Source organism: Gracilinanus agilis, chromosome 4, assembly GCF_016433145.1.
Source record: "Gracilinanus agilis isolate LMUSP501 chromosome 4, AgileGrace, whole genome shotgun sequence".
Lineage (NCBI taxonomy): Eukaryota > Metazoa > Chordata > Mammalia > Didelphimorphia > Didelphidae > Gracilinanus > Gracilinanus agilis.
In genome coordinates, this window is record NC_058133.1 from 256,516,897 (window position 1) to 256,541,150 (window position 24,254).

The following is a 24,254-nucleotide window of genomic DNA, read 5'->3' on the forward strand; positions in this document are numbered from 1 at the left end:
TTTTAAAGAATAAGAGAGACCTGATAAGGAAAGACAGAAGATGAAAACAGGGAATGATAGATGGGGTAACCTCATAAAGGAAAAAGGAAGAATAGAATCAATGGCATTAATGGCTTGATGAGAAGGATCACCTCTTCCTCAGAGACTGGAACAGAGGAGGATTAGTAAAGATATTGTTGAATATCAGATGATCAAGTACTCTAATAATGACCAGGAGGATTGCTGGAACAAGAGTCAAGCATTTCTTAAAACCCAAAAGAATCTCTTAAATAAGTGGTAAAGCTCTTAGGGTAGCTAGGAGGCACAGTAAATAGAATTAGAGGCTGGAGTCAGAAAGATTCATCTTTTGGATTTATATCTGGCCTCACACATTTACTAGTTGTATGACCCAAGGCAGACCACTTAACTCTGCCTCAGTTTCTTCATCTATAAAAATGAGTTGGAGAAAGAAATGACAAACCATTCCAGTATCTTTGCCAAGAAAACCCCAAATAGGATCACAAAGAACAGACAAGATTGAACAACAAACCACTTTAGGAGTGGGAGTTGGGGTTTTGGGCTTGCACCACGAATGCACTACTTCCAGGCTTCCCTAACCAAATCCCATTTAAATCCCAACTAAAATCCTGCCTTTCCCCACTCCCCTTAATCCTATTGTAAGAGGGAAATTTAGGTATTTTATAGATATATATTTAAAACGTGGCCACCAGGAATCAACAGTTCAGATTGATTCCGTAATTAAATCAGACCTAAGTCAGCATCAGGTTGAGGCAAGTTTATTTACGACTAGGAAGGTAAAAGTATAGGAATAAAGAGAAAGGGAGAGGCTAGTCCAGGCCTGGTCAGGCCTGGACGAGAGAAAAGGTTAAAAGGCTAAATTAATCAGGCTACAAGCCACAAGGCCTAACAGCCAGCTAGGTTAATGCCTACTTAAAGCAGAGTTTAGAAGTGGCCTAGGTAGGCCAAGGAAGCCAGCCTAACTTACCCACGTGACTATACAGAGTGTAAGAGTTCTGTGGTCTCAGGAGATCCTTCAGCACCAAGTTCAGAGCAGGAACTGCCTCCACAGGAAGTAACCAACTTACTTAAAGAGATAGTACCTTTCGTCACTTCCCATGGGTCCACCTCTAATTCAAGTGGACAAATGGCAGTCTCTACATTGATTTGGACTGCCCAAAGGGCAGTCCCTTGTTCTTGATTTGTTACTTATTGTCACGTGTGGATAACTCGTCTCCCCTCCCCACTAAGGAAGGTGAGGGTGACATCATTTCTACAGCTAGGATGAGTAGATTTTTGACTATGAATCAGCTAGAGTTAATTCCATTTACACACTATTTATCCTTTATACTGCTTGTTCCTTGTATCCTATATGGAGCCAGTATGTATTTGTTTGTTATTTCCTCTGTTTGATTATGAGTTCTTTAAAGGCAGAGACTTTGCATGTTTTTGCAGTACTTAGGATAATGCCTAGTGCATAATAGGCACTAAATAAATGTTTTTTGGCTAACTGCTTGCACATCACTTTACTTTACTTACTGTGAAGAATCTACAGATTTTAAGAAGTCATGCTTTGCATCTTCCAAATCAGAAAACAACTTTTAGGCACTAAAGCCACTAATAAACCCTTAAATCATTTTTAGCTGAGAGTCATAGGAATGTGGCTGGAAGCAGTTCCTATTTAGGAATTAGACCAAGTCTTCTGCTACCCAACGTTGAGGAGAGGATGATGAAATCTTTGCTGTCACCACATCATCAGGTTAACCTCAATATCCCTTGTACTTAAAGACTTTATGTCCTTTCTCTTCCCAGGATTATCTGATTCAGCTGAAACTGGCTTAGTTCCAGACCAAGTAAGGGATTTACAATTATTAAAGGAAGCTTATATTGGCCTAGTTTGAGGCTTGCCATATGCAAAACATGAAGAGGCTACAAACCCAAACATGTGTCTGGCACACTTGACCTTTTCTTTTCTTTTTTTTAATGTCTTTTTATTTTATTGATTAATTATGAAAAATTTTCCATGGTTACATGATTCATGTTCTTTCCCTCCCCTTCTCCCATCCCCCTCCCATAGCCAAAGCACAATTCTCCTGGGTTTTATATGTTTAATCTTTTCTTTTAAAGGGTCACATTCAGTAAACCCAATACAGAACCAGCAAGAATGCCAAGGCAGCTCCATCCTGAGAAACCTCTTAAGAGATTTCAAAAGGTCCCTTGCCTTTCTTAGTTTGCACCAGAGTAATTTAGAGACCAGTGGGCCTGTGCCATTCTGGCTTCCATTAGGAGTTGGAATAGGAGTCATTTAACTGTTTAACTGGTAAAGAAAAGAAAAATAAATTAATAGTTGTACTGTGTTTTAGACACAGACTAGAAATGACTTTTATTTATCACTAAACGATTCATCTAAAAAGAGAAGGGCATGGAGAAAAGAGAGAAAGAAAAAGAGTAGGGAGAAAGAAAGAGAGAGAAGGTAGGGAGGGAGGGGGGCAGCTAGATGACTCTGTAGATTGGGAGCCAGACCTAGAGATGTCTTAGGTTCAGACTTAGAGAGACAGTTTCAAATTTGTCTTCAAGCACTTCCTAGCTGTGGGACCCCTGGGTAAGTCACTTAGACCCCCAGTGCCTAACCCTTACCACTCTTCTGCCTTAGAGCCAATACATAATATTGATTCTAAGAAGGAAGGTAAGGGTTTAAAAAAGAAGAAAGGAGAGAGAGAGAGAGAGAGAGAGAGAGAGAGAGAGATCTAGTAGGCATATGCCCCTGTGTTCTAGGATGACAATTTGAGGTAATTTTATAGGAGTTTTGAGACAAAACTACAATATATAAAATTACTGATTATTTTAAACATTTCAGAACTATTACTTAACAGTAGTAACTATTCTCTTCTATCCCTACCTTCAAAGATTGAAAAGGAACTCCTGCTGATCAATTTTTTTAAAAATCAATTTTGAATAATAGAAAAAAGTAGCTCTCTTTGAATGGACATGGGGGGGCACTATTGATATAAAATAAGACATGACTTTTTATATATTTAAAAAACTTTGAATAAGTGATAAAAGTCCTCCATTTGCCACCATTTATTTTACATAATTTCCCATTGAATTCACAAGATTTTGACATATATTCCTTAGCTTTTCATTATGAAACACTTTTATCACATTAGATATTAAGCATTCCTTTGATAAACATTATATTCTTTCAAGTCTAGCCTTGATTACAAACCAATGGTTTTCTTTCCATTTTAATTTTTTTGGATTATATATAGAAACAATTTGAATAATTTTTTTTCTGATATTTTGCAATGCATGTTCTTTCCCTCCCTCTCACCCCTCCCCTCTTCTAGGGACAGTAGTTAATATGATATAACTTATTCTTTTCGTGTTTGTCATGTTGTGAAAGAAGACACATATTACTTTTAAGATAGAAAAAGTCATGAAGGAAATAAAGTGAATTTCAATTCAATCTGCATTCAGTTCCTTCTATGGCAGTAGATAACCTTTTTCATCATGAGTTCCTTGGAGTTGTCTTGCCTTGCATTGCTGATAACGGTTAATTTATTCACAGCTGATCATTGAATGTTATTGCTGTTAACATGTACAATATTCTCCTGGTCTGCTCACTTCACTTTGCATCCCTTCATATAAGTCTTTCCAGATTTTTTAATGATCATCTTGTTCATTTCTTATGGAACAATAGTATTCTATTACAATCATATACCACCACTTATGAGTTCGATAATAATTCTGCTTCTCATTATATCAATATATTTATCAGTTTTCAATATTCCCTCAAAGAAGGTCAAGACTTCCAGATTTATATAGCCTAGAATACATGTATTATATATAAAATATATAATGCATATATGAACACATACATATATGTATGTATACATCTCAAACATTTTTGTGGTGGATTTATCCTTAAATCAAGAGGGTACCAGCAGACCCTCCATCTATTTAAATTCCTTTACTAGCTTATATTTTTCTGTCATTAATTTTACTGATATCTGTTAGGGAATCACAGAAATGGAGAACTGGAAGATATCCCTGCAGCTACCTCCTTTAATCCATACCCTAAAGGAATCCTCACTATAACTTATTGGACAAGTAGTCTTCCAGTCTCTACCTGAACTCTTTTTAGGGAAAGGACATCCCTTCCTTTTGCTGGAAGCAGCCTATTCTGGTTTGGGATATCTCTTGTGGAATTTTTTCCTGACATCAAGCCTAAATCTGATTTATGGCAACTTCCATTCTCTGTTTGTCCTGGTTCTGCTTTTGGAACCAAATAGGGCAGGTCTAATCCCTTTTCCATATGTCAGCCCTCCCCATACATACTTCTTCAGGATAAATATCCCCAGTTCCTTCAACAGTCTTGGAGAACTGCCTGGGAGCACTGAGGATAAAAGACTCACCAAAGGGAGAAAGGGGAGTGAAATGTCTTCAAAGTTTCTTTGAGAATAAGAAGATAGAAAATATCCAGCATTGGGCCTGGAACACTATACTCTTGTCGATTCTTTGAAAGAACAAAAGAAAGAGATCTGGAACAAAGGAGAGTTTGCTAACAGCTCAAGGGTTCTGGGAGGCATAACAGAAGGGGGAAAAAACAGAGGAGATATGTGAGAACAAGGAGAAGTTTCAAAGGAAAGGGGTTTTGCCTTGATGACCCTGAATCATTGGGATAGAGAAAGCAGAAAGTGTATGGTGGAAGGAGCCCTGGTTCTAAAGTCAGAGGTCCTGCGTCCAAATCTTGTTTGTGTGACCTTGAGAAAGCGACTTGGTTGATTTTTTTTTGGTTGTTTGTAAAATGAAAAGATTGAACTAGACAGTCCTTTCTAGGTCAAGACCTAGAGTCCTATAAAGTGGGGTGTTGCCAGTCACAGGACAAGGGAAGTACCCGTTGGTGGTAGTTGATCTGAATAGACTAGATGATCTGTAAGGTCTCTTCTACTCAAGAGATTCTGTGACCTCGATGTTGTTGTTCAGTCTTTCAATCATTTCTGACTCTGTGATCAGAGATCATCTAAAACAAGTATTCTAGCTTTTTTTGCTAGAAGACATCTAGTTTCCTCCTCTAGGAAATGAGGGTATTGGACTAAATGGCTTCTGAGCTCTCTACTGGTTTTTAATTGATGCTCCTAAGATCCTATTATGGAGAATTCATTCTTTCCCCAATCAGGCCATTCTAATTGTGAACATCTGTGTTAGGAAGTTTTTCCTAATAGCAAGATTACATTTACTTTTTTAAAAAATTAATTTTTAAAAACCCTTACTTTTCATCTTAGAATTAATACTAAGTTTTGGTTCCAAGGCAGAAGAACAGTAAAAATTAGGCAAATGGGGTTAAGTGTCTCGCCCATAGTCAAAAAACTAGGAAGTGTCTGAGGTCAGATTTGAACCTAGGACCTAACTGTCCTTACTTACACTGAGCCACCTAGCTGCCCCTATATTTGCTTTTTTGCAGGTTTCACTCATTGCTTCTCATTCTGTCCCCTGAGCCAAGTGAGGCAAGCCTAATTCATTTTTCACCTAAAAGCTCTTCAAATACCTAAAGTCACTTATATTCACCTAAGTCTTATCTTCTCCAGAATAAACATATACAACCCAGTCTCTATGCCTTTGTAAAGGCTGACTCCTTGTGCTTATGATGAATGGTCTTCTTCCTCCTCACCTCTCCCTTTTGGGAACCTCTAGCTCTTTTTAAAGCTTAGCTCCTATTCAGCCTCCTTCATGAAGCATGTCGTGATTTTTCCAGAAGTTAGACCCCTCTTCTTCTCCAAAAAACTACAATGTATTATATGAACATACAGATGATATTATGTAGCATATATATCATGTGAATATTATATACATAGATACATGTGTGTTTATACATAATATATTTACTGATCTGTGAACAAGTTGTAACCCCCCAATAGAATGTAAGCACTCTAAGGGCTGGGATGTCTTACTATTTTCTTTGTATCTCCAGCACCTAGTATAGTCTCTGGAACATTTGTCGTTCAGTAGTTCAGTCATGTCTGACTCTTCATGACCCCTTTGGGGGGACTATGTAATTAGAAGATATTGAACCCTTGGACTTCATCTCCCAGAATTCCTTTCCTTTTCATCCCCAAGTTGCATGCTTACGTAGTTTGTATATAGTTGTGTGTGACCCCACCCTGGCTCTCTCTTTTCCCTCGTGCATGGCTTGGGAAAGCTGGTTTTCCTTACTGAGGTTTTTCTTCCCTTACTTCAAGTTATTATAAATAAATCTTTTTAAATATAACATTTGGAGTATTTGGATATTAATTTTTTATCTTACAGGGTCCATAGTGTCCACGGGGTTTCTCAACAAAAATACTGGAGTAGTTTGGCATTTCCTTCTGCCGAGAACATAGCAGGCACTTAATAAGTATTTGTTGACTGATTGATGAACTTGAGACCCTTTACCATCCTGGTTACCTTCAGCCAATGGACCAGTGTTTCAGTCTTTGGAACTACCTCTTAAATCTATATCTCTTTGGTCTGTTGTACTCTACTGCCAGGGTTTATTCTAGAAGTCTCAGGATAAAGTTTGTTTATAGATCAAATCTAGCTTGAGTCTGTTATTATATAATTAGAAAACACCACGGCTACTTGACCAACAATAATTAGCACAGTGCCAGACACATTATTAGGCACTTCATAAATGCTTATCAGTTGATTGGCTGATTAATAAAAGGTCTGATACTAGACTGGGCTTGTTCGGGGCTTGAAGTCAGGAATAACTGGATTCAAACCCTGACCAGAAACACATCACCTAGCCTTTCTATGACTCAATTTCTTGTCTGTAACTTGGGTTTAATAATATCTAGCTCACAGAGTTGTTGTGAAGCTCAAATGGGAAAATGTGTACAAAATCATTCAAAAACATTAATGTACTATATTTCTCTATATAATTTCCCTCTAATAGACCATGAGTGCTTGAGCTTCAGGGCTGATTTTTTTTGTCCCAATATTTAGCATGATACTTGGCACATTGTGGGGTATTCATCAATACTTGTTGAGTTGGTTCGAATTGAATTGATCCAATGACTATTATGTTTGAACTGGTGAGTTCTGCTTCTTTTTGTTTGAAGTTTGAACTGCTTCTTCTCCAAAATATCTCTGCAATTGATCACTTTCTATCTGTCATCAAATTAATTCAGGCCCTCTTCACATTTCCCGGAGACTATTGTAATTTGATTAAAAAAAATAATAACCCTTACTTTCTGTCTTAGAATCAATATTAAGTATTGGTTCTATGGCAGAAGAGTGGTAAGGTCTAGAAAATTAGGTTTAAGTGACTTGCCCAGGGTCACACAGCTAGGAAGTAAGTGAGGCCAGATTTAAACCCAGGACTTCTGTCTCCAGGTCTGGCTCTCTACCTAGCTACCTGTTGTTATTCAGTCTTAACTGGTCTTCTGATCTTCAGTCTTTTCACATTGAAATTCATTCTTTACATCCAGCACTTAGCACAGTGCCTGGCACATAGTTAGGTGTTTAAAAATGTTTAATGATGTTTATTGAATTAATGACCAACATCTCTGCACAAAAATCTTAAATGGCTTCCTTTTGCCCTTTTTCCTCTAATAGTTTGTGAACACTTGGAGAGTAGAGAAGCAGTGTGCTCTTTAAATCAGGTTCAGGAATTCTCTTCCCCAGGGGCACATCTGCCATATAGAAGTGCTAGAAATGGGCATGCATGCAAGTAGGCAGAATAGCTGCCAGGAGTACAAGCTCTGCAAAAACACTAGGTGGCACCCAGAGCTTGAGCTGCTCAACATCAGCTCAGTCTTCTTGCAGGAACAGAATTACCAGCCTGGACCCCTTCTGCATCCCCACTTCTAGCCAGAGTCCTTTATCTATCACTGTGCTGATATGAATTGACTAGCTTGTGTTCAATGCATTTGTCCCAGGTTCTGCCTTGCCTCATTAATTTGGGGACCGAACACTTAAAGATTATAACTAATTTCCTAACTTTTATCAGAATGGCCGTCTTGAAGAAGTATATTGAGATACCTGCCTAGAAAGAGGAGGTCCTGGGTTCAAATTTGATGTCAGATACTTCTTAGCTGTATGACTCTGGGCAAATCACTTAACCCTCATTGTCTAGCCCTTACTGCCCTTCTGCCTTGGAACCAAAATATAGCATTGAAAGGTTAAAAAAAAATGGCTCCATCTCATCCCATCAAGATTCTCTTCTTCTAAACTCCTTATAACCCATTTTATCTCATTGGAGTTTGTAGTACATTTACTGAATGGATTGAAAAAATATGTAGCCCACAGGAATTTCCCAATTAGCTGCTGTAAGTATTCTATGAGTCAGATTGGTCTTTAAGACATAGTTTGTGAACCTTGACCGATGCAATTTTTTAACCAGTCATACAAATAAAATACAACATTCATAATAAGGGAATTTTAGATAAATTGTAATATAAACTCTTGCACTCACTATACCACAAATGTGTGTGTGTGTGTGTGTGTGTGTGTGTGTGTGTATACACACATATACAGAGGGGATCTTTATAGGAATTATTGTGGACGTACACACATGGAAAATGTGAGGCTATACATGCTTAAGGAACCCATTGATAAAGACATAATCTCGTTTTAGTGCTTTCTACTGGACCTACTCCCTGTCAAACACTGATTTTCACTGTTCTTTTCTAAATGACAACACTTTACCTCTCATCTTAAATGAACTATTGTTCTCTGCTGCTCCACCTGGTCATCAACCCTAGTTATGTATTTGAGATATGTTTTCTATGTATCCTCTTCTGGACCTTCATGCTTCTTTTCACATATTCCCCATAATTAGGAAACTTTTTTTTTGAGGTAAGTATCCCAACAGCCGGGATCCTTGAAGTCCACAGACTCTTAGATATAGAGACAGACAGACAGACAGACAGACAGACAGACAGACAGATAGATAGATAGATAGATAGATAGATAGATAGATAGATAGATAGANACAGACAGACAGATAGATAGATAGATAGATAGATAGATAGATAGATAGATAGATAGATAGATAGGCTTCAGTGGATTCTTGAACTTAGATGAGAAAAAAAGAAGTCGCAACTTTATTTTTCCTGACCTCTAACTAAAATTTCACATTTCTTTCAATTATTTATAAGCATTATTCTAATAAGGGATTCAATAGGAAGAGGTCCAGAACACACACAAAAAAAGTGAAGAATCCTTGTCAATGTAGCAATATAACATCGATGGCCTTATAAAACTCCTTTTATGGGGAAAGATCTGAGCAACTTATTTCTGGTCCCCCATTTTTGTTTGTCTCTGTCCCTTAGAAATGGTAACAAATGATGGGAGAGAGAGCCCAAGCAGATTTCAAGCAGAGGCTGCATTTGTTTGGGGATGTCCCTCAGCCACTTTCATAACTTTATCAAAATGGCTCAGCACCTAGTAGGTGTCAGAAGAATAGTTCTCAGCCCAGTATCCTCTTAGTTCACATTTACTGTTGGGATGAAATGAGGCTCTCAAAAGTCATTGTTCAGTTAACAAAAAGTTTACTTTACCCTAATATATATATATATATATATATCAAGTCAGATAGATTGTCATTCATAGTGTCTTTGAACACAAGCTTCCTTTGTTTCCATGCAGAAATCTGTGGAGTCAAGGTATAGGGCATGGTGACTCTCATAGTCATAAGCACCCACCAAGTCTGAGAGGTCTGAGGGACCTGGACTCATATGGCTGGGATATCCTTAGATGACCAAGAGGCTGTGTCAGGGAAGCTGCAACCAACCAAGTTCCAGGAGCAGCTTTGTCCTAGACCTATCCCACATTGGCTCCATCAGGGTCAGTCAAACAGGTCAATTAGATCCCCAGAAAAGCTTTGTCTTCTTTTAGCTAAAATTTCCCCATAATGTAAGAGAGAGGGAAAATTAAGAAAGAAGAAGAAATAAAATTGGAGACAGAGTCACAATCAAAGAAAGGGGAAAAAAACCTACAAATAGGTAGAGAGATAGTAAGAAAATTAGAGATAAAAGAAGTACCAAGCCTCAGATCATGAAATCTGTGGGGGTAAAAAGACATAGACACAGAGAGATAGACCTAGCCAGTGACCTTTTGGTTCCATGAAGAGCTCAAGAGAATCAATGAGCTGAGAAGACAGAGGACAAAGAGAAAGTGATTATGGTGCAGTATAAAAAATATTAGACATACACCTTACATCTCTCCATTGACCTTTGAGTGACATAACTTTGGTTCTTTGTAGATGATGGTATTCTATGATTCAGATCCAGATAGTATCTCTGAAAGAATATGCTCAAAAAAAGTCATTGAAAAACACTGGTATTTAAAAAAGAGGGTTTGTTTCAGGAAAAACTTTGGATATATTGAAAGTACTCTGACATTTCCTAAATGCAAACCAATCTTTTTTTCTTCCTCACATGCAGTTCCGAGCTCAGGTTTTCATTCATCAAGGGTATCTGTACCAGAAGTACACATGATGGACCATTTTAGAGGTCTGTCCATCTAATAGCATACTATAGTCAATCTAGACCAGTGATTCCCAAAGCGGGCGCTACTGCCCCCTGGCGGGTGCTGCAACAATCCAGGGAGGCAGTGATGGCCACAGGTGCACTTATCTTTCCTATTAATTGCTATTAAAATTTAAAAAATTTAATTTCCAGGGGGCTAAGTAATATTTTTTTCTGGAAAGGGGGGAGTAGGCCAAAAAAGTTTGGGAACCACTGAACTAGACCATGTCATGGCCCTCTTTAGCAATCTGTTAAAGACCCTTTCTCTTCTTAAAAAACAGTATATGTATTTTCTACATGAAACGTAGAGATTATAAAGGAAACCAGTTATATTGAAATGAAGTTGCCAATTTTTCTTTTTTTTTCAATTAAAGCATTTTTTTTATTTTTATTTTTTTATTCAATCCCCCCCCCCCTCTTCTCCCTATGCCATAGAAGACATCATCTGGCAAAAACATAATAGATTTTGTCTTTCATGTTTCCACTTCTAGGTTCATTTTTTGAAGGTGAACATTCACAAAGTATTCTTCAAATATTAAATCTACGGCTGTATATAATGTTCTCTTAGTTATGTTCATCTCACTCTTCATTATCTCATGTAGTTCTTTCCAAGTTTTTTATTTTTTAATGAATCTGCTCATCCTTTCTCATGGCACAGTAGAATTCCATCACAATCATACTACATTTTGTTTAGCCATTCCCCAATTGATGGGCATTCCCCCAACTTCTAGTTCTTTACCACCACAAAGAGAGCTACTATAAATTTTGGAACATATAGGTTCTTTTCCTTTTTCCCTGATCCCTACTTGGGAAATAGCCCCAGCAATGGTATTGCTGTATCTAAGGATAGACGCAATTTTATAGTTCTCTGAGCATAATTCCAAATTGTTCTCCAAAATGGTTGGATCAGTTCACCACTAATTTTTTTCAGAATAAGTTCCTGGACCCCACGTTAAAAATTCCTTCTCTGGAGTTGGTGTTCTTCATCTATTATTTTTCCTGTGTCAATTAGTAGGCTGAACCATTTTGAGTGATTGTGAATCTCCTTTAGAAGGATAAAGAAGGGGCAGCTGGGTAACACAGTGGATAGAGTGTCAGGCCTTGGTTTATGAGGACCTGGGTTCAAATTTGGCCTTAGACAGTTCTTTAACTTTGTGTTCCTTAGGCAAGTCATTTAACTCTCGTTGCCTAGCCCTTATCACTCTTCTGCCTTGGAACCAATAGCTAAGGATTTTTTTTAAAGAAAAGAAAAGAAAAAGGGTGAGGGGTGGAGAAGAAGGCTTGTGGTGCCTGCACCACAAAGAACAGAAATATAGAAAAGAAAGTATAGAAAATATGAGATTACTGCACTTGTTGACTAAAAAAAATGCAATCATAAATAAGCCTTTTCTGCAACAAGGCCTTGCAATCATTAAAGCCTTCCTCCCATTCTAGAAATTACTTTAGTATTTTTGTTGTTCAGTTGTTTCAGTGACCTCATTTGGGGTTTTCTAGGCAAAGATACTGGCATGGTTTGCCATTTCCTTCTCCAGCTCATTTGACAAATGAGTAAACTGAGTCAAACAGAGTAGAGTGATTTGTCCAGAAGCACACAGCTAGTGAGTATCTGAAGCCAGATTTGACCTCAGGAACATGAGTCTTTCTGATTTTGGTCTGGAATTCTATCCCCTTACTTGTATTTACTTTGTGTTTTTAATGAGAACTGGTCATAAAGCCTGGCCAAATACAGGGACTATTTTAGTTTGCCAGTCACTAAGCATCTATTAAGCATTCAGGCTTAATGTGCCAAAAAGATGACAAAGCCCTCAAGGAGTTCATGTTTTATCAGAGGAAATAACCATGCTAATAACTATGTTTATACAAGATAGACACTGTATAAATGGAAAGTAATCTCTTTTTAAAATTTTTTTAATTGATTTATTGATTTTTATTTTTATTTTTTGGAAAATAATCTTAAAGACAAGACCCTGAAGATGGGATCAAGTTACCAGGAAAGTGTTCATTTTTGTCTTTGTATCCCTTCTTCCCATCACAGTTCCTTGCACATCATGGGTACTTTAATAAATGCTTAGGGGAGAAGCACTGGACAGAGGAAATCAGAAGTCCTGGAGTCTAGGCAAAAGTATGCTGGTAAACATTTAACAATTGGCCCTATTGACCAAAAAAAGAAGTATTTTCAGCTGCTTTATTAATATTTTTTCCCTTACTTTCTAAGACTAGATAATCAAGAAAACAATAAATAGAGGCTTTATTGGTAGCTCTCATTTCCAGAAATGTAAATGAATGCTCACATCTGAAAGCTGGGTCCAACACACCCTTGGTTCTAGATCCTAATCTTCCATTTAATCATTTCCTGGCCCTAGGTAAACCCCACAGTAGGCATCGGGTCTTTTTCTCCTAGAAAATTAGCAGAATGGACTAGATTATTCCATCAGTAAGAAGAAATATTTTACCACCTAAAGAGGAAGTAACTATTCTATACTCCTTGCTCATCTATTTCCATGAGTTCACCTAAGGTCTAGAAAACAGGTTTTCCAGACTATATATAGCATGGCACAAGATAGGCACTGGGCCATACAGGTGGTTATGGACTGAGCCAAGGACTGGGCCACAAAGGGCTCACAGAAAAGGCCATAGCTAATTATGGAATATACTGATTGTGTAGATTAATAAGCACTGCTTAGAAGAGTAACTGGCATTTGAGGAAAAGTGGGGTGAATAAGGGAAAAGGAAAAGAGAATCAAGGAAATCAATGATAGGAGACATCTTTCTTCCCTAGATCCAACTGAAAAGACTCTTATTCTCTCAGTATCTGTTGGACAAGGGCTCAGAACTTCTGGAAAAGCAGAGAAACCATAGCTAAGTCACTACCTAGGAGACTTGTTATTGTAATTGAGCAAAGGAACAGAAACATTCAATGGAACCAGGCTTTGAATATGTCTCCTCCTTTTTTCTTCTCCTACTTTTTGTCATTTTTCTTCCTCTTTCTTTTCCTTTTTTCTCTTTCATTTCTCTCTCATTCACTCAATGTATTAATTATTTTTCTGTGGTACCAAATACTATGCAGGTTGTCAAAGACATAGAAGATAATGTTCAGTCATCTGTGACTCTTCATCATGCCCAGTGGTTCCCAAACTTTTTTGGCCTACTGCCCCCTTTCCAGAAAAAATATTACTTAGCGCCCCTGGAAATTAATTTTTAAAAAATTTTGATAGCAATTAATACAAAAGATAAATGCACCTGTGGCCATCATCATCTCCCTGGATCGCTGCAGCACCCACCAGGGGGCAGTAGCATCCACTTTGGGAATCACTGATCGTGCCATTTGGGTTTTTCTTGGCAGAGATACTGGGGTGTTTTAACTTTTCCTTCTCCAGCTCAGTTTACAGATGAGGAAACTGAGGCAAAAGGGGTTAAATGACTTACCCAGGGTCACACAGCTAGTAAGGGTCTGAGGCTAAATTGAACTCAGATAAGTCCTTGACTCCAAGCCTGGTACTCTATCTATTGGATCACCTAGCTGCCCACAAAAAATAATACTTGCCCTCAAAAAATGTATAGTCTGAAGGGAAGAGGGGGGAAGATGAAGAAAGGAAACATTTATTGAGAACTTACTTTGTGCCAATAATTGTACTTCATAATGATATTTCATCTGATGCTCACGACCACCCTAGCAGGTAAATATTATTATGTTTATAGTGTTTACAGTTGAAGAAACTGAGACAGACAGAACTAAAGTGACTTGCCTAGAATTGCATACTATAAGTGACTAAGACTAGTTTTAATTCAAATATTCCTAACTCTAGGCCTAGTGCTCTTTCTAGTATGGCTCAGTAAATGTTAATGTGTCTCTGTGAACCGAAAGGCACACATTCTATAATCTGTTCCAGTTCCCTTCTTCCTATACACCCTCTTCTCCCTTCCTTCCTACTCCCCATTTCCACTCATATCTTCTTTTTCAGGCAGCTCCAGTTTCTCTTCCTCTCTCTTCAAGCTCCAATTGTCTTACCCTAGGCCCTCAGGGTGAGGATCCTTTCCAAAGACCTGAGCAATAACTTTTAGCAAATTGGAGTGAGTCAGGGCAGGTGGGCATAGAGGGTGCTTCTGGGACATGAGGATGAAGGAGACATGAGGATCCTTGAAAAGGAATAGAATTTCTGTTTGGAGCAAGAGACAGACCAAAATATTTCAAGTTCAGTAACCATGTTTTATTGCCATTTTTCACCCTTGGGTAGTAAGCCTGTATTTCTAAGAGGAGATGAAGCTTTGGAAGGATGGTGACTAGCTAAAGTTGAGGCACTAAGGATGCCTGAGTTTGGTTTAGCATCTAAGTGCCTGAGGACAAAACAAATGTGCCTTTCTGACACCTAACCCTGGGACACATTCGTCCCTTTGCAGGGCCATATATATCCGGAGATCCTTCTAGAATCCAGTTTCTCAGGGATGATTTTGGTATCTAGGAGGGATGTTCCAGGCAGAACTGGGAGGGCGAAGGGCTCCTGGGTATTGGTTATTAATTCCCCATGTGTTCCCTGGATATTGATTGTTACCTCCCCAGTTGATACTTGGGTACCAATTATTAGTCCCCCAACTAGTGCCAGGGTATCTAGTATTAATCCCCCAATTAGGACCTGGATATTGATTAATACCCCCCCAGCTAGTACCTGGGTATCTATTAATACCCCCCCAGCTAGTACCTGGATACTGATTATGGTTTCCCCAAACAGTACCTGGGTATTGATTGCTAATTCCCCAACTTCCCACAGGAAGTCTAAGGGGCCTCCCTCCCCAACCAGTCCCAAGACCCTGACTTCCCCAAGACACCTCAGGATTGATATTCTGAGTCCCCCATGGGTGACCAGGCAAAGGCTTCTGACGAATTCGGTTGTTGAGGGACCAAGGAGAGCGTTGGGCAGGGATATCCCCACTTTGTCCTAGAGGATCAGAACGGGGAGGCCGCTTCTGCTCAGTGTCCTTGAGGAGGAGTGGAGTATCAGGGGAAGAGCTGATTGAGTCTGAGGAGGTAACTGCTGTCTGGGACCCACTAGCCACAGAAGGTATAGCACTTTCAGGGGAAGAAGGACTATCAGGCAGAAAATCATCATAGGAGTGAGCCACCATTTGCCAAGTGTTATCAGAGGCCAGGGGCCCCTGGGTGGATGAACTCTCATCCAGGAGCAAACGTTGAAGCCCAGAATTCCCAAATTGCGAAGGGTGGTCAAGGAGAGAGGCATCAGGCTCCAAAGGAACAATAGTCCCTGAGCTATCAGACAAAGGATTTAATTTGAGCCCAGAATGGTCAGGAATGGAGGATTCCAAAGGGTCTGCCAAGGAAGAGTATCCAGGAAGCAGGGGGTCAGATCCCAAGTCCTGCAGGGTTATTTCCTTGGTCCATCCGATGCTCCTGGCAGAGAAAGCTGGGGACCCCAGTGGGATGAAATAGGAAAGAAAAGGGAGATAAGGAAGGTTTAAAAAAATAGCAAAAGTTTTTGGTTCTGCAGTTTTCTCCTTAATACCAACTTCCTTCAGGAACCTGGGTAACTCGCCTTCTATTTCAGATCTCCATCCTTTGCCTGCCACCCACACCTCCCTTAGATATCTTACACCTCTCTCCCTCATTCCTCCCTCCCTCCCAACTCCTACTATCCTTCAGGGACCTAGATATAAGCCACTATTCACTTTATTCCTTTATCCCACCAATCTGCATTCTCTCTCTACAGCTCCTGCTCCTTCCAAGGGCCCAGGTGTTCATCCAATAATCCCCATACCTGGAAGATGACTGATCATAAACAGACCCAGGAAAGCCCAGCTCCAAGTCCTATGGTTCTGCATCTCTTCTGCACCTTGTTTCTGTCTCCTGTAACCCCAAGAACTGCCAACCCTTTTTATGTTCTTTTTGAAAAGGGAGGTGGCATAGTACAGGAACAGGCTAGGTCAGTGATTTTAGAAACTATAAATCTATACATTCTTCTCAGATTCCTAATCCAAGGCATGGTAGGCAGTTAAGTGTCACTTGAATGCCTTAGGGAGAATAGGGTGTTTCCCACATCCTGGCCCTATGCCCCAGCTCTTAGAGGAGAAGGTATCCCAGCTCTCAGCTTAGACAGTCTTAGACAACCTACCCCTAGAATCACCTACTCTTTCTCCCCTCCCCACTTCCCCAGGCATAAAGATGCTACAATTCTTCTCTGCCCCACCCCTTTCCTCTTCTTTATTTAGCACAAGAAAGCTCTCTCTCTCTCTCTCTCTCTCTCTCTCTCTCTCTCTCTCTCTCTCTCTCCTCTCACACACACACACACACACACACACACACACACACACACACACACATTCTTCCTCTTCTTCCTGTCCCTCCCTTACTTCCCTCAGGTCATCCAGCCTCTCCCATGTAGTTCCTACTCACCACCTTCAATCCCTTCTCCCCAGAATATAACAATCTTAATCACTTAATAACTAATAATTCCTCCTCCTCCCCCCATCCTTCTTTCTTCCCAAGAATCTTCTCTTCCAGCAGAGTAAATACTTGTTTTCCATACCTTCCCCAGGTATGGAAAAACAATTTTCTTTCTTTCTTTTGAAACATGAGAACCTTTTCTCTCTGATTAGGAGATTACTCCAGAACTCAGAGGGAGGAGAGAATGAATCAAACCCCACCAGGTGAGGACAGGACAAGATACAATCTGCTTCCATTCAGCTTCTAGCTTACTGTCACCTGGCTGGAACCTCTCTTACAAAAGCCAAGTGAGTATTTTATTTTGGTTTTTTGTTTGGGGGGGTTGATTTTATATAATTATTCTCTTACAAAAATGATAATATGGAAATATATTGTGCATGATAATACATGTATAACCCAGATAGAATTGCTTGCCAGCTCTGAGAAGGGGGGGAGAAGGAAGAGAGGAAGAAAATTTGGATCATTTAACTTTGGAAAACTCATGTGGAAATTTGTTGTTACATGTAAAGTATCTTTATAATACATTAAAAATAAATAAATAAAAACCAAGTGAGTCACTTTGCTTGGGATCTGGGCTTCCTACTCAACTGCCCTAGCCCTGAAATGTTTCCACCTTTCTTGTCTTCCTATTCCAACTTTCAGGACTTGTCAGCACCCTGGGCCTCTTGTTCATTGGCCAGGAATGTAGTCCTGTGATTGTTTTTGTCCCTGTGTAGATTGGAATTTAGATCTTTCCCATGGGCTCAGCTGTCCCTGGAACCCAATTAATCTCATTCTTGGCTCCAGGTGATGAAGGCTATAGACAAGGTGACTTCATGGTGGGAAGTAGAAATGACCTGCAATGAGCTTTCCTTGGGAAATAGGAGAGACTCTAAGGAAAACAAACAAACAAAAAAAAAACTTTTAACCCTTTTGGGGAAAAGAGAGATAGAAGAGTCTTTACAGGGGCTAACAAATCTTTGGGGAAATGGGAAGAATTCAAGGATCTTTGGAAAGATGTAGGGGAGGTAATCTCAACAGGGCTGGGGCAGGAAGCACAAAGGAGGGCAATAACAATATTAAGAAGACCACAGAGTCACAAAGTTGGGTTCTGGTATGTTTTATTGATCTACCATCATCTTCATGCTCCAGAAAAAAGTGGGGAACTCAATTCATTGCCTGAAGATGCCCCAGTTCCTCTCCAGAACATTTCTGAATTCTGAGGAAAGGGGATTTAGTTAAGGAGTAGGCTGGGGGGCTGGGGGCAGGAGTGGTTGCATGTGGGAGCATTTGAGCTCCAGCAGCTTCCCCAGGAGCATGAAGGACTATTTAGTTCATTGTCAAAGTGATAAAGTAGGGGGCAGCTGGGTAGCTCAGTGGAGTGAGAGTCAGGCCTAGAGACAGGAGGTCCTAGGTTCAAACCCGGCCTCAGCCACTTCCCAGCTGTGTGACCCTGGGCAAGTCACTTGACCCCCATTGCCCACCCTTACCAATCTTCCACCTATGAGACAATACACCAAAGTACAAGGGTTTAAAAAAAAAGTGATAAAGTAATTCTACCACTTTAAGGTCCAAAGCAGTAGAATAAAACATGCAAGCAACAAATTGGGCTTGACCATATTGAAAAGAGATTGGGGGAAAAAAAAAAGAAAAGAGGTTGGGAAGTGGGGGTAGAAGGAGTACTGGTATCAAGATGATAAATGTCACCACTTTGCAGAGGGTAAATTGTATATATGTGAGGAGTTAATTGTCTAAGAAGATGCTTCACTGTCTAACAGAATCTTTTTGGTTGGAATAGTGCTAGAGAAAGAAATTCATTGTTTATGGCAAATATATAGGGTAGGCTTTTGGGAAGCAAGGGGCATCATCACCAAATTGATTCAGGGATTTGTCCATGTCAGGATGAGGAGTTCTCTTGAGTTAGAGATAGGAAGTGGAACCAGCCAGCCCCATGCTGGGATCTTTATCCCATCGGAGCTTTCTCCATCATCCCAAGGTGATGGCAGAAGAGCATTTATGTATGTGTGTATGTTTGTATATATATTCAGGAATTCTCAAGGGGCTCTCCTTGGGGCAAGAAAACCTCAGGGTCAACCAACTGTGGCCCCAATGGCTTCACTTGGGCTAGGAGGTCCCGAATGGAACGGCAGGGGATGGTGCTAGGACCACAGGGCTTGGCCCCTGCTGAAAGGTCTATTTGGGAGGATCCCTGACTCACACTAGATCCAAGGGAAGAAGAGGACAGAGACCCACAAGGTTTGCCAGAAGAAGAGCTACTCCCACAAGGCTTGAAAACCACATTGGAGCTACTGAGGGAGTTGGAGCCAGAAGAGGAGCAAGGCCCTCTGGAGCCTTGATAACCAGTCCCACAGGGTTGGGAATTAATTAAATTGCTGGACCCACTGGAACTACTCTGAGACACAGAGATGGAGGAGGAGGAGCAGGGACCTGCTGAGATTTGGGAACCAGATCCACAAGGTTTAAGTACAGAGCTCCCAGAGGCCCCAGTTTGGATACCACCAGTACCCACAGGCCGATAAATAATAATTGGAGAGCTTCCTGACTGGTAAGAGACACTGGAACCATGGCTGGAAATGAAGGGGTTGTTGGAGAAATATTTCCCCTCAGAAATAGGGGGTCCAGCAGCAAAGTTGGGGACACCTGGAGAACCCTTGGGGGGGTTCTCCTTAGAGAAGTAGCCAACAGGGTAGATCTTACCCTTACTATACGTCATTCCTGGGACCAGGTAACTGTTAGAGGACCCACCTACTACTTCATAGCTACCATAGGAGTTGGATGAGGTGATAGGGGAGCAGGGTTTGCCAGGAACCCCCCCATTGCTGCATGGAGAGCCCCCCACAACCTGGTTGCCACCAGAACCATGCTGCTCTACAATTACCACTACTGGCTTATGGCCTCCTGATATAGAGTGGGAGCTGGAGCTGGAGCTGGAGGATGGAAGAGGGCCCCCACTACAGTGTGAATATGGATTGTCTGGACCACAGGGTTTCAGACCAGAGATAGACACACCAGAGTTGCCACTACTGCCAGAGTAAGAGGAACTAGACTGGGAGGACCAGGATCCAATGGAACTACTGGAGCCACTGGAACCACTGGAGCCACTGGAACCACTGGAACCACTGTAGACCTGGTAACCGGTGCTGCCAGAACCACCATTGGAGCTGCTAGAATCACCACCAGAGCTATGGAAACTATTAAAGCCATCGGAACCACTAGAACCACTGGAGCTACTGGAGACATGGTAACTGGTGCTACTAGAACCACCACTGGAGCCACTGGAACCACTGGAACCACTGGAGCCACTGGAGCCACTGGAGCCACTGGAACCACTAGAGACATGGTAAGTGCTACTAGAGCCACCACTGGAGCCACTGGAACTACTGGAGCCACTGGAGCCACTAGAGCCACTGGAACCACTGGAGCCACTACTCCCTGTGATACAGGGGTCATTGGGAGTGATGATTCTGGTGGGGTCCTTACAGGGATCCGGGAAGGCCCGGATGCTCTTAGCCAGGGTTCCTAGGAGAGGAGAAGAAGGTTCAGTAGAGTCCCCAAAGTTTTTCCTTCAGCCCTGTTATAATCAATTTTTCAGTTCTCTGAATTTCTTTTCTCTCCAACACCCTCCTCACCCCACTAACTCCAAATGCTTATTACTACTAAGAGGCCTTGATCTCCTGCTTGCTGAGAATTGACAGGATTTATGAAGTAGGCAGAATGAGAGAGAGAGAGAGATGGACAAAGCTGCGGATCAACTCAACTTGACATTATGGAACAGAAAGACAGAGAAGGAGAGATGGGGATAATAGGAGTGGAGGAAAGACTAAGGCATAAGGGAAGACTGACACAGAGATAAGAGACCCTGGGGCACAGAGAGATGAGAAAGGAGACCCTGAGAGAGATAAGGTAGAAGGCATATTAAAGGGTAGGGGGAGAAAGAAGTCCCAGCACCAGAGAGAGGGAAATAGTGATAGAGAAAATGAGAACACTGAAGAACAGATAAAATAACCTGACCCAAGTGAGTCAACATTTGGATTAGGAATAGGTCCCTGATATCCTACATTCTGCTCTTGGTCGTGTTTGGAAAGCAAGGGTGGGGGCCAGGACCATCTAGGCCTGTTACTTCAGAACCTGTTGATACCAGCTGGACAAGACACCACACCCAAAGACACCCCCGTTGAAGGACGCCCTGAAACTTCTTGCACTGACACTAAAGCCCTGAAAAGTACCACCCCTTTATCATTTGCATCCCCCATACCCCACCCAGGAAGTAGACTTTTTTTTAACCCTTAATTTCTATCTTAGAATCAATACTGTATATTGGTTCCAAGGCAGAAGAGCAGTTAAGGGCTAGGCAATGGGAGTTAAGTGACTTGCCCTGGGTCGCACAGTCAGAAAGTGTCTGAGGTCACATTTGAACCCAGGACCTCCAGTCTTTAGGCCTGGCTCTCAATCCACTGAGCCATTAACTGTCCCTGGAAATAGATATTCTAAAGCTTCCATGCTACTTGGGGAATCAGTCTGACTCCACTCAGGTCTTACATTCCCCTAAGGGCCTGACACTTCTTGTTTCCTTAATGTCTACTTTGTACTCAATTTCCTAAAAGCCCTCTTTATCTCCATTTTACCCACAAGCTCTGCTGGCCCTCCTCCGTCCCTGAACCACTGGGATTTCTCCCTTCTCTAACTCCCATGTATGATGTTCTAGAAAGAACAAGTGCTCTGTTCTCATCCCAGTCTGGTCTTTTACTAGCCCTGTGACCTTAAGCAATTCACCTCTCCCTCAGCATCTATTTCCTCATCTGATAAATCACACCTGCTGAATAACCCAGAGTCATGAAAAACAAATAAAATAATGCTAACCACAATAAAGCACATGAAAATGCTTTATAATTATGAAATAGATTTATTGTTAGTAGTAGTATCAGTCTTTCCATTCATTGCTTTCCTCCCTCCCTTCCCCAGCTCTCCATGGCCTCTTGATGTCCCAGGGATGTTTTACTTCCCTCATATTTCACGGGGACCATCTGACCTCTAGCCCGAATTCCCAATCTCATACTGGTTCCTGATATTCCTATTCGGTGCTACATCTGCTCTCCTTTCTTTCATTGGTATGTGTCCCCATTCTGGAACCTCTCAGAAACCCATTCTATTCTTCAGCTACTGAGGCTCCATCCTGCCCACCCCTAAAGTTTCGACTCTGCAGCGTCTGGTTCTGACAACTCCTGGCATGGTGGTATCTTCTTCTGAAACTGAAAGCCCCTAATCTCCCTCCACATACAATGCTACCAGCCAATATAATCCAAATTCTCATGTCCCTATCTCTTTATCTTCCTCCTATCACTAGTCGCCTCCTTCTCCAGCGCCACACCACACACCTTCCCAGACATTCAATCTCTCTCCCCAAAGACTCAGGGGTTCTAAATCTCAGTCTCTTTCTGATTCTTGGACATGGAGTACCCAAGTATCCATTCATTCTCTTCATTCTGGGAGCACTGCCTTCTGCTCCCAGAGAGCACTCAGATTCCCTTGTCTCCTACCTGGCAGGAGGAGAGCAACCAACAGCAGCACCTTCAGGGTGAGCGGGCAACCCTTCCCTCGCCCCATCTGGGCTGCCCGAGTCGTACCCATCTTGCTTTCTGACTGATGGCAGCTCTGGACACTGGGTCCTTTATGGCAGGGCTGTACATTCCCCAGGCAGGAGTCACGCAACAGAGAGGGGAGGGGAAGAGAGGAAGGGCAGGGGGCGGGCAGGTGCCCTGGGGTAGGTTGGCGTGGCCAAGAGTTGGTGGACTAATCAGTGTGCAGCATCTGCTAGTTCAGCAGAGGTGTTGAGGAATCAGGTAACACGGGGTATGGACACTGGGGCCCAAACAATTTCTCTCACCTGACTTTGGCTGCTCTTGGCACTTTGCCTAACTTGGAACTGGGCATCCTGACCTGATAGGTCACATTGATTGCATGCTCCTGGACCTCCACTCTCACCATGTATTTTGGGTATCAACTCTAAGCTTTCACTCACCCCAATTAGGCTTCCATCCAAAACCCAGGACCCCTTCAGCCCTTAAGAACAATTCTCCTTTTCCTCTTGAGAATCAGGCACCTGAAAAATGAAGACCCAACTTTCTGGAGGACTCCAGGAACAGAGCGAGGGGCCTGAGTGCCTGAGAGGGGAAGCAAGGCAGGGTTCCTCTCCCCGGTGCTCAGGTCCATTCTCTCCTTACAACACTAGCCCTGGTGAAGAAAGGGAGGGAGAAGATTAATAAAAATAACTAACACTCGTCCACACAAAGCACTTTACAAATATTATCTCATTTGATCCTCACAATAATGCTAGGAGGTAGGTGCTATTATTATCCCCATTTTACAGTTGAGGAACTTGAAACTGAGGTTAAATGACTTGCTCAGGGTCACACAGCTAATAAATGTTTGAGGTCAGATTTGAATTCAGGTCTTCCTGACTCCAGGTCTGGCACACTATTATTATATTGGGCCCCATAACTGCTCCCCCAACCCTCCAACCAAGGAAATGATCATAGAATGGGTGCTTGGGGTCCTGAGGGGAGTAATGAATAATTTAAGTAATGCTTTATAAGAGATTTTCTTCACAACTATGCTGGGATGATACCAAAGTCCCTGAGGGGAAAGTAGACCTAGAAAATGAAAAGAGAGAGGGGCAGTGGTAGATTTGGGGGCCCCTGATGGGAGCAAGGACCTCGAGAGCAATGGGAGGAGATTTAGAGGTCTGGTTTATTTGGAGGCAGTTGGGAAACCCTGTTCTGGAGGCGACTGAGCTGTAGAACAAAGAATGTGAGGTGGGGCTTGGGTCCCTGAAAGCAAGTGAGTATGAAGGGGCACAGGGTTTTTGAGGGGACAAACACCCAGTCCTGGGCACTGGGAGGAAGCTGGATGGATAACCCCCATCCAAAGAGGCCTTAATTACTCACTCTTCTCTTGCTCCCCACCAAGGGTGGCCCTGACCATGAGTGAGCAAGAGACTAATAATCTAATTAGGGAAGGTGGTGGCCCTGAACTAACGCAGGGAGTAGCCATTCATCGTGTTCCCTGCCCTGATGAGTGAGCCGGAAACCTAGGTCTGGTGAGGGAGAGGTAGCCAGACTTTTGTCTGGGTCCTTGCTATCGATGCTTTCTGTTTCTTACATCACCATCATATCCCCTGCATCTCTCCCCCGGAGCCATCCCATGTGACAAATAGTGGATTTTATCTTGTTTTGTTTCATTGTTCTTTAGAGAGGAAGAAAGTCAGCCCAACTGATCCATAGATGGAGGTTTCT

The 24,254-nt window shown here is 41.7% G+C and overlaps 2 protein-coding genes across 2 annotated transcripts; both read right to left on the minus strand.

Moving 5' to 3' along the window:
* Positions 1–14,945: 14,945 nt before the first annotated feature.
* Positions 14,946–16,340, minus strand: C4H6orf15 (chromosome 4 C6orf15 homolog). Its single transcript, XM_044674400.1, has 2 exons — positions 16,277–16,340; positions 14,946–15,925 (listed from the first exon to the last, which is right to left on the minus strand). Exons 1-2 carry the CDS (start codon positions 16,338–16,340, stop codon positions 14,946–14,948), a joined length of 1,044 nt encoding a protein of 347 aa, XP_044530335.1.
* Positions 16,341–18,985: 2,645 nt separating this feature from the next.
* CDSN (corneodesmosin) lies at positions 18,986–22,590 on the minus strand. The gene is made up of 2 exons (XM_044671584.1): positions 22,500–22,590; positions 18,986–20,481 (listed from the first exon to the last, which is right to left on the minus strand). The coding sequence occupies exons 1-2, from the start codon at positions 22,588–22,590 to the stop codon at positions 18,986–18,988; spliced, it is 1,587 nt and encodes a 528-aa protein (XP_044527519.1).
* Positions 22,591–24,254: the final 1,664 nt, after the last annotated feature.

What these genes read in the sequence shown, in the direction of transcription:
- CDSN (XM_044671584.1), bottom strand. Translation starts at nt 22,590, where the DNA reads ATGGGTACGACTCGGGCAGCCCAGATGGGGCGAGGGAAGGGTTGCCCG. An exon ending in GGTTGCTCTCCTCCTGCCAG is followed by an intron (nt 20,482 to 22,499) that starts GTAGGAGACAAG and finishes CTCCTCTCCTAG; the next exon opens with GAACCCTGGCTAAGAGCATC.
- C4H6orf15 (XM_044674400.1), bottom strand. Translation starts at nt 16,340, where the DNA reads ATGCAGAACCATAGGACTTGGAGCTGGGCTTTCCTGGGTCTGTTTATG. An exon ending in TATGATCAGTCATCTTCCAG is followed by an intron (nt 15,926 to 16,276) that starts GTATGGGGATTA and finishes TGGGGTCCCCAG; the next exon opens with CTTTCTCTGCCAGGAGCATC.